Consider the following 9,449-nt stretch of genomic DNA (forward strand, 5'->3'; position numbering starts at 1 on the left):
GGGCATTCCAGGTCTGGAGGAAGATGCTAGGAGGCGGAGGTGAGGAAGGGGCATTCCAGGTCTGCCAGGGCTCGGGAGACAGGGCGTCTTGTTCGAGAAACTTCCAAGAGGCCTCAGTCACTGGATCCAAGAGCAGGTGGTGAAGTGGGGGAGGGGGAAGGTGTAAGAAGTCCGGACAGGTGCGGGGGCGGGGGGAGGAGCTGTTTTCTGAAGGGCTTTGAACGTCAGACAGGATTTTGTATTTGATCCTGGCGTGGAGAAGAGACTCGGGAGTTTCCAGTGGCCGTTCCCCCACTGAACCTTATTGGATCTGGAGCACTCAGGACGGATGGGAAGGAGTCGCCCACGGGAATGCCAACGCCAAGACCCCGGCTAGAGCGCGGGCGCGGACACCCGGGGACTCCCAAGGGGAGAACAGCGGGGATGCAGAGCACCGCGGCCGGGGCTCTGGCCGCCAAGGTCCAGGGCAGACCTCCTCCTCGCTCCGGGCCTCAGTTTCCTCCACTGAAACCTAAGGATTTCATCCTGCTTCCTTCCAGTTCCAGTATTTTAGGACGCTGAGATCAATGGTCTAAGTCCTCGGAGGCTCAGGGTCCCGCCGCGGATCCACCCTGCCCCCGAGGCAGGGGGGGACCTCCTCCCGCTCCCACCTTGGTCCCGCCCCGCCTGGCCCCGCCCCGCCGCTTGGCCCCGCCCCCACCTGGCCTCCTTCCTCCCCCGAGTCCAGGGGACTGTTTCCGGCCCCAGCCTCAGCCAGACCTTTGTTGTCCTCCCCCCCGCACCCCAGCCGTCCGGTCGGCCCTGGCCAGTCCAGTCCCTCCCATCCGCCTGCCATGAACGAGCCCCGCGTGCAGCTCGTCGTCACCGGAGATGATTTCGGCTACTGCCCGCTGCGCGATCAGGGCATGGTGGAGGCTTTCTTGGCCGGGGCACTGACCGGGGTCTCCCTCCTGGTCAATGGCGCGTCCGCGGACACCGCGGCCCAGCTGGCCCGCAGGTGGGACTGGGGCACACGGCCAGGATCTGGATGGCGTCTGGTCCAGGAGGGAGGGGGAGGAGCCAGGGGCGGGGTCTAGCCCTGGCCCGGGAGTGAGCGGGGTCCTGGTGGGGGAACCGGGTGTCCAGACCTGGGTTGGAAGCGAAGGAAGGACCCAGGGGAAGGGATGTGTCAGGGCCAGGGCGGGGCCTGGACTGGAGGCCGGCCCAGGGTTCCTCGAGCGTTTTCGATCCCCGCAGGCACCGCATCCCGGCCGGCCTACACGCCAACCTGAGCGAGGGGCGGCCAGTGAGCCCCAACCTGGGCTCCAGGGCCTCCCTGATCGGCCCCGGTGGCTTCTTCTTGGGCAAGATGGGCTTCCGAAAGGCGCTGGCCGAGGGCCGGGTACTGTTACCCGAGGTAAGGCCGCCACCCTAAGGGGAAGGAAGAGAGGGGGAGGGGGGAGGAGAAGGGCCCCACTCCAACCCACCCTCCCCGCTCGGGCGCAGGTGCGGGAGGAGCTACGCGCGCAGCTCAGCCGCTTCCAGGGCCTGCTGGGCCAGGAGCCCACCCACGTGGACGGCCACCAACACGTGCACGTGCTCCCAGGTAGGGGTCGGAGGTTGTTGAAGCGTGTGGGGCAGGGGCTGCTGGGGGTTTGGGAGGTATCTCGCCTGTCAGTGGACAGACCTGGGTGGTACCCCTGGCTAACTGGCTCACTCAGCACCGCCCCTCCCCTCCCCCCATCGCCTCCAGGTTAGAGCAGGGGTGGGGCTCCAGCTGACTCCATCCCATTCCCCAGGTGTGCGCCAGGTGTTCGGGGAGGTGCTGCGGGAGCACGGGGTCCGGTACACTCGGGTGCCGGTGGAGGCTGGCCTGCGCCTCTGCGAGTGGCTGGAGCCCCAGCTTCGGACCTTTGCCCTGGCAGTGGAGGAGGATGCCCAGGCCGCTAAGGAGGAGTTCGAAGAGCTAGGCCTTCGGTAAGGTCCCTGGGAGTCTGACACCCTCCCCCCCAACCTCTAGCATGTGAGCCCTGGCAGCCTACTGGAGAAGCATCGCTATCGGGACAGCCATTGATCTGCAATTCTTGGGTTCAGCTGCTTATGAGCTCCTACTGAGTGACCTGGAGAAGCCCCCATCATTTCTTGTAAGTTGAACTCCAGGAAGGATCTTCTGGAGCCCAGCTGGTATGACCTAGATCTGAGGATGGGCATCCCACTTCACCTTAGCACATACCTCAACGCTGCCTTTCTACTTGGACCTGTCTCCCAAGGCCACTAGGTAACACAGTGGATAGGGTGTGGGCCTGGAGTCAAGAAGACTTCTCTTCCTGAGTTCAAATGTGACCTCAGACACTTCCTAGCTTTGTGACCCTGGGCAAGTCACTTCACCCTGTTTGCCTCAGTTTCCTCATCTGTAAAATGAGCTAGAGAAGGAAATGGCAAACCACCTCAGGATCTCTGCAAAGAAACCCCAAATGAGGTCACAAATTGCTGGGACTGAAAAATGGCTGAACAACAAACTCCCAAGGCAGTTTTGTTAGGAAACAAAATGGAGCCTGAATTGACCTCTCCTCTCTCCCCAAGGCTCCTGGTTCTGCCGTATGGGGACAAGCTGCACAAACCTCATCTCTCTTCCCCTTTGCAACCACAAGCTTTTAGAGAGAGGCTATACATTTAGAGGCCGAAGAGGAGAGGTGTGTCATTGGTAGATGGCCGAGGTGGATCTGACAAGTCCAGCATTCCATGGGGCTGGCCCTGCCATCCTCCCCAGCCATTCCCTAGTTTTTCATTCTGTTCACCCTCCCTTGGACATTCTCCGGTTGTGTCCTCGTTCTTTCTATGCAGTGGTGCCCAGAGCTGAGCAGCAGACCCCAAATCTTGGCAGTCCCTCAGTTGCATTGATCAGTAAGCCCTGTGTTTCCATGCAAACCACTGGCAGCCTCTGCATAAATCCCTGGGGCACTGCACCCATTAACACTGGGGGTTCACCATTCATCTGGTCCCAAAGCAGTTTCACAAACGTGAGTTTGGGAAAGATAGAGTGGGGCAGTAGGTCATCTGGGGGTGAGATGGGGGGTGTTAATGGGGTGTAACCTTAATGGGGCTCATCAATGTGCTGAGTGCTAAGGGGTTGGGGATCTTGGGAAGTGTCCAGGACTTTGGAGGTGATGGTCCTACTGTACTCCGCCACAGCCAGGCTACATTTAGTCTTCTGTTCAGTCACCAATGAGCAGGGTGTGGGTATGATGGAGAAGAAAATGGCCTAGAGACCTTATCATCCTGCAAGGATCAGTAACTGATGGTCATGATGAAGGGCCATCTCACAGAAGAGGGCAGAGCCATGGATCAAAAGTCACAGAGACAGATTTTGGTACAATTTAAGGATGAGCTGTCCCGAAGCAGAGTGGGCTGCCCCTCACTGACAGTAAGCAAGCAAAGGCTGGATATCCACTTGTTGGGGATGTTGGGGGGCTGAGAATGGTCTCTGAGTCCCTGGGATTGTGTAAAATGTTACCCTCCCCACCCTTTCTCTCCACAGGTGGCCTGATGCATACATCGGCTTGAGCACCATGGGCAAGGACATGTCTGTGAGCAGAATCGAGGCTGCCATTGACCAGGCTGTGGAGAGTGTCCTGAGGCTGGAGGACACCCTGCAGGGAGGGCGAGCCATCACCATGGAGCTCATGACCCACCCTGGGTACCCCAGTGTATCGCCGACCAGTGGCTGTGGGGAGGGGCCTGATGCCTTCTCCCAGTCCTGGGAGCGGCTGCATGAGCTGCAAACCCTGCTGGACCCTGCACTCCACAATTCATACCGACAGAGGAGCATCAAACTGTGTGCCTTCCAGGACTTGTGAGACCCCGGGGGTGGGGGTGGGGAGGGCCGAGGCGGGGAGAGCCATGCCCTCCATCTGAGCCAGGAAGAGCCTGTGTTTCACCTTTATCTCCATCACTTGTCCAGTGGGAGATCCGGGACAAGTCACTGCTGCTTCCTTGACTATAAAATGAAGGACTCCAAGGAGGTCTCAAGTGCCATCTCCCTTGGACATCCACTGTCCTAATGGGCAGCCTAGTGTGGTGGAAAAAGCACCACCTTTGGAATCTGGGGACCTGAATTCAAATCTCATGCCCCCTCCTCCTGACTGTGGGCAGGGCCCTTCTGCTCCACGGGCCTCAGTGTCCTCACCTGTAAAATGAGGGGGTTGGACCAGAAGGCCTCGAAGGTCCCTCCACCGGGGGCAGGAGGGAAAGCTACCCTCAGAATTTAGAGGCCATGTGACCCTGGGTAAGCCATTTCACCCGTCTGCCTCAGTTTCAACAGAAAAATGGGTATGATAGCAACTCTCAGGGTCATTATGAGGATCAAATGAGATATTTGTAAAGTGCCTGGCATACAGTAGGCGCTTAATAAGCATTCTCCCGTGGGCTAAGGAAGGACTTTAAAGGAGAGAGGATTTCCTATTTGATTTTGGAGTTGGCCACATAACTCGCTAGTGGAAAGGGCTGTGGTGACACGGTCATTCGGCACTTTAGGAAGATCATTTTGGCAGCTGAATAGAGAATGGATTGTATTTTTTTCTAATTAAATTTTTTATTTAACAAAAAAATCTACTTTTTCTCTCCCTCTTTCCCACGAGGAGGGAAAAACCTCAAATCTTTGTAACAAAAACGCATATTCAAGCAAAACAAGTGTGCCCATGTGGCACTCCCCAAACGTGTCTCATTCTGTACCCCAAATGTCCCCTGGCAGTGCATGGGCAGCACACAGCTTCCTCGCCAGCCTCTGGAGTGAGCCAAGGAGCAAGCAGATGAGGCAGCTGGTAATGGAGGATGGGCCTGGCTACAGTTTGATCTCTGACCCATAGGTTTCTTTGGAGAATAGCTTAAATCCTGCCATGATTAGTGCTATAAGGGAGGAAAATGCAGAGCAGGAGTGACTTCCTCTATGGGGGGTGGGGGTGGGGGTGGAGTCTCTCAGCCAAGGAACTGAGGCAGCTCCAGGGAAATTTCAAAAGGCAAGCTTGTGATTCATTAGAATCATGACTAATGAGGGTGTGGTGTAATGGAGGCCATTCGAAGCGGTTTTCAGTTGTAGAGTCCAGTGCTGGGATAACTTCCTCCTCACCCAATGGCTGGGGAGGGTTTGTTCTTAGAAAGGCTGCTGAACCTTTGGGTGCTTGCCGATTGTGTCAGAATGATAAAATGAGAGCTCCTGCACACTCGGCCCCACAAGCCCAGTGCCTGACAGAGGAGAGACAGCAAGGAAGGGGTAGTTTTTCAGGCTTAGTGGGTTGGATTATATCCCTGCTTGTAGGAAAAGGCTGCTCCCTGGGTGGTTTGGGTTCAAAACTGAAAAGTCACAAAACTCTCCTAGAAGACCCAATAGTTAACAAGAAGAGATTTCCTTAGTCCATAGCAAGGGATGGACATGGGACAAAAGCCCCACATTGATACCATAGTGGACAGCTCCCTTGCCTGGGTTACCCATTATGGTCTTTCAGTCAAGCAACAGGCCCAGCTTGTAGATGTTTATACTTGGGGAACCAGAAAGCCACAACAAGAATCTGAGCCTTGGTTCTCTGAACTAATTAGTGAGGGCAATTTCAGAACCTGTTAAGGAAAAGCTAGCCTAAGCTGCATGGGAGTGAGGGGAAGGGAAGGGAGGGAAGGAGTCCTGAGCTCATTATGCCTTCACTTGGCCCCACTTCCTAAGTCAGTGAAGTCCGCTGCTACACTGACCGGGCTGGATGAAGCCACCATGGTGGCCCATCCAAGACACAAGGGGCAGATCAACTCTTAGAAAATTCAGAGTTTGGTTCCTTCAGCCAAGTTTTGGGGGATACACTGCATTGGAAGAACTCAGATGAGTCCAGATTTAGTCTCTAAAAAGCTACTGATAATTGCTCTCCAGAGACTAAGAAGCCCTGAGGCTTACTGAACTCAAGTCTTGGAGAACCCATATTCCTCACGTGAGCACTCAGATGGCCTCCTGTTACCAAGTTCTTTGCAAGTCAGCCTCTTTCTAAGCTATAACCTTCAGACCTTATGGGGCTTCCCAGTAATGTCTCCCCAAGTCCCCTTATGATCCTGTGGACACCCACATTTTTAGAGGTCTCTGGCCATAGTGACCAGTCTGAGTAGAGCCTTTGGCAGGTAACAAAGGGGTGATCAGATTAAAGGATCACATCTCTGGAACCTCCTTGGGGCATACCAAGTAGGACTGCTGAGTCAAAGGGTCCCAATGTTCCTCCAGTGATACTACTACAGGGCTGCACTCTGACAGATGTGTAGGGCCCTCATTCCAGGAGGAAGGGAGCAGTGAAGACTATTCAGGAGACCAAGTCACAGAACATTACTTTCTGTTTATTTTATGAATGAGTGGCCCCAAACCCCTCAAAGTTTGGGGACATCTGTGAAAAAAGACAGGAATTTGGTTCCAGAGTGGCCTTGCCTAATGGGCCTTCCCTTGTCTGTGATTTCCTCCCCACTTATATGTTTGGAAACTGGGGAAATTGGAACCCTAGAGATTTTTGATATACTTGGTTTATAGTCTGGACTTTAGAGACTGAAAACTAAAAAGTCTATGAAATGTTCACTATAAACTTGGTTAAGAGCTTGGGTCATAAAGAGTGCAAAGAAGGGTTTTTCCCACCTGAGGTCCTTGATAATTGTTCTAAAGCATGTCATCTGGGGCTGAGGTTCTTACACTAGGGAAGCCAAGAGGCTTCAGCAGCCAAGACAGAGAGAACAAGGCAGGGGAAGCTTTTTGGCTAGTCCCAGATTAATTAGAACAAGGGCATTTTGCCTTCTCGGGTTGGGGAAAGCCTGTGCATCTGGGCTTTCTGCTAAGAAAGCCTGGTAGTTATTTACTCTTTCTTTGAGAGAGGGTCAGTCAAGGATTTTAGCCCAGCTGGAAATGGGAGGCAGCAAAGAAAGCCCCCTCCACAGACAGGGGCATTCAGTGATCACTGGGCCAACAAAACATCATTTGAAAGATGAGTAGGAAGAGATTAGCAAACCCAGAGAGGTAGGAGCCAAACCTCTCTTTCTCTGCCCTGAAGTTGTGTTCCCTGGGTGAGACCCTCGGTGGGTAGGCCCATCCACATGGCACATTTTTCCCATACGTGTGTGCAACCCAGCCACATATGGTCCTTCTATTCCTCCTCTTCTCATTGATGCTGTATTTATTGGAAATGGACTCACAGGTTTATGGGGAGGTTTTGTTGCTACTTATCTTAAACTGCCTCTCATTAAACAGCTTTGCTTTCAATTAATTGCATTTTCTGAGTGGCTGTTAAAGGCGAGCCCACTGGTGGAGGATAATAAGCTACAGCCCTGTTATGGGAGTAACCCACAGCACTTTGAACCAGGGCTACGTGTTCCCCGGAGGCCCCAACCTACCCATCGGGGCACTCTTGGGCACTGCGGCAGCTCTTTCCCCATCCTTGTCTCCGTTTCATTTCTGGTTCCGTGTCTCCAGTGCCTAGCACATAGTAGGTGCTGAGCAAATGCTGTGAACACTAATGAAGCAGAAGTCCACATTTGCTCCTCCATGACATCTCTGTGCTGACCGGTGCTTTCCAAGGACAGCTCAGGTGTTACCCTGGCTCTCAGCCTGGGGTTCACTTCAGGACGCCCAGGACAGGGTGAATGCCGACCTGGCCAAAAAAATGCCACACCTTGCTGCTTTTAAAAAGTGTTTTATTGATGTCCTTCCTCTTTACATGAATCATTACTCTACTTGTAGCAACCCCCACCCCAAACAGTTTCTCATAACAAAAAACAAGAACCATATCGATGGTGACCTTGGACAATCTATGCCAGGAGGTGCCACCAGGGGGGTCAGGGTTCAAGAGGTCAATCTCCTTGTCACAGGCACGGAGGACATTGTTCTTTAAGTTCTGTATCAGTTCATACAAATCTTCCCCTTCTCTGAATTCCTCCTCTTCATCTTTTCTTTTTGCACAATAATGTTCTATTACATTCCCAGACCACAGTGTACTCAGCCCTTCCCTCCTCAACGGGCCCTTCTCCCCATTTTGTTTCCAGTTATTTGCTATCACACACACACAAAAATGCTGTTACGGCCATTTTGGTATAATTTGAATACCGTTCCTGTCTTTGGCCTCCTTGGGGTATGCCCAGTACAAGGACTCCTGGGGGAAAGGCTGAGTGGCTGGACCAATTCACAGCTTTCCAATGACACTGACTCTCACACCTCATTAAGGAGACAATCATTAATGTCACAGCAAAGCTCTCACCAGTGGGAAAACAAAGAACTTTTGTACCTATATATATGTAAAGGGAATTTCACCTTGGATCCAGGGCAATGCTTGGGCACACCTTCTATACAAGTACTTGAAAGGCTGGCCTATAGAACTGGGAGTTTGACCCAAAGGAAGTGTGTGTGTGTGTGGGGGGGGGGGTGGCACAATTAGGTGCATTAAGTGCTTGTTGGGGATGAGGTAGGTGAGGCCATTAGCACTCAAGTCCTCCTAATTCTTAAGTTGGTGAAGTCTCTTCCCCTTTCAAAAAGCTTCCTCATCTGTAAAAGGGGTTATTTTCAGCTCAAAAGCTCATGAATTTTCTTCCTGATGTCATGTCACAGAACCTCTAACCACTTCTAACATCCTGACAGAGGAGCTTTCTGGGAATGGAAAGGTAGACACCTTCACCCCCCTATAGATCCTGTCCTCTCTAGCTCCTAGGCTTGCCTTTAAAAGAAAGTTTTATTCTCACTTTAAAAACCAAACCACACCCTAACTGTCCCTTCCCAATCCCACTCTGCTCCCCTTCTGACAACTACAAAAGAAGCAGTTAGGGAGAGCAAAGCGACCCACTGTGGCAAAGTGCGTGCGTCACATAACTCTACCACCTCTCTCCTGAGAGGGAGGAGCCCGTTTCATCAGCGCTCTCCCCAGGTCTTCTGAGGCACTCCACAGCTCACAGCTCTGGCATCTCTGGGCGCTGTTTTCCTTTCCGTTACTGGGGTCCCTAATTAAACTGTTCTCTTGGTTATGTTTCTTTCTCTCTCAGCACTGGACTGAAGCCTTTTCAAGTATCTCTGGATTCTTCACATCTGCCATTTCTCTTGGCACAACAATGGACGTTACCTATGACTAGACCACAGGGTTTTCAGCCACTCCCAGCTCAATGGGTCCTTGCTTGGTTTCCAGGTTCTCGCCCCTACCACAAGTTCTGCTGAGACCCTCATCTGCATGCCCTGCAGTGATGCCACTGGGCTGAAGGGACAGTTTAGTAACAGCCACTTTTTCATCTCGGCCTGTCCAACGCCTAGCATGGGATTCTGCACCTACTGAGGCCTCATCAACTTGCACTGTGTGTCCCCTGCCTCCTCAAGCCTCGACCTGTCCAAGCGGCTCTCTTCCTTGTCTGTGGCATCAGCCTGCCCTCAGCATTTCTCCAGTTCAGAAGGTGCAGCCATTCTTCTGCTGAGCCTCCACTCCCAC

General features: G+C 53.1%; 1 protein-coding gene across 1 annotated transcript; it reads left to right on the plus strand.

Annotated features, from left to right (window-relative positions):
- The first annotated feature begins 833 nt into the window (after positions 1 to 833).
- YDJC (YdjC chitooligosaccharide deacetylase homolog) lies at positions 834 to 3,836 on the plus strand. Its single transcript, XM_036742375.1, has 5 exons — positions 834 to 997; positions 1,237 to 1,396; positions 1,486 to 1,585; positions 1,779 to 1,956; positions 3,518 to 3,836. Exons 1-5 carry the CDS (start codon positions 834 to 836, stop codon positions 3,834 to 3,836), a joined length of 921 nt encoding a protein of 306 aa, XP_036598270.1.
- Positions 3,837 to 9,449: the final 5,613 nt, after the last annotated feature.

The sequence above is a fragment of the Trichosurus vulpecula genome, chromosome 1 (genome assembly GCF_011100635.1).
Source record: "Trichosurus vulpecula isolate mTriVul1 chromosome 1, mTriVul1.pri, whole genome shotgun sequence".
In the NCBI taxonomy this organism is placed as follows: Eukaryota; Metazoa; Chordata; class Mammalia; order Diprotodontia; family Phalangeridae; genus Trichosurus; species Trichosurus vulpecula.

Coding starts and splice junctions, on each gene's coding strand:
- YDJC (XM_036742375.1), top strand. CDS start 834: ATGAACGAGCCCCGCGTGCAGCTCGTCGTCACCGGAGATGATTTCGGC. Junction 1,397..1,485: donor GCCGGGTACTGTTACCCGAG/GTAAGGCCGCCA, acceptor GCTCGGGCGCAG/GTGCGGGAGGAGCTACGCGC. Junction 1,957..3,517: donor TTCGAAGAGCTAGGCCTTCG/GTAAGGTCCCTG, acceptor TTCTCTCCACAG/GTGGCCTGATGCATACATCG.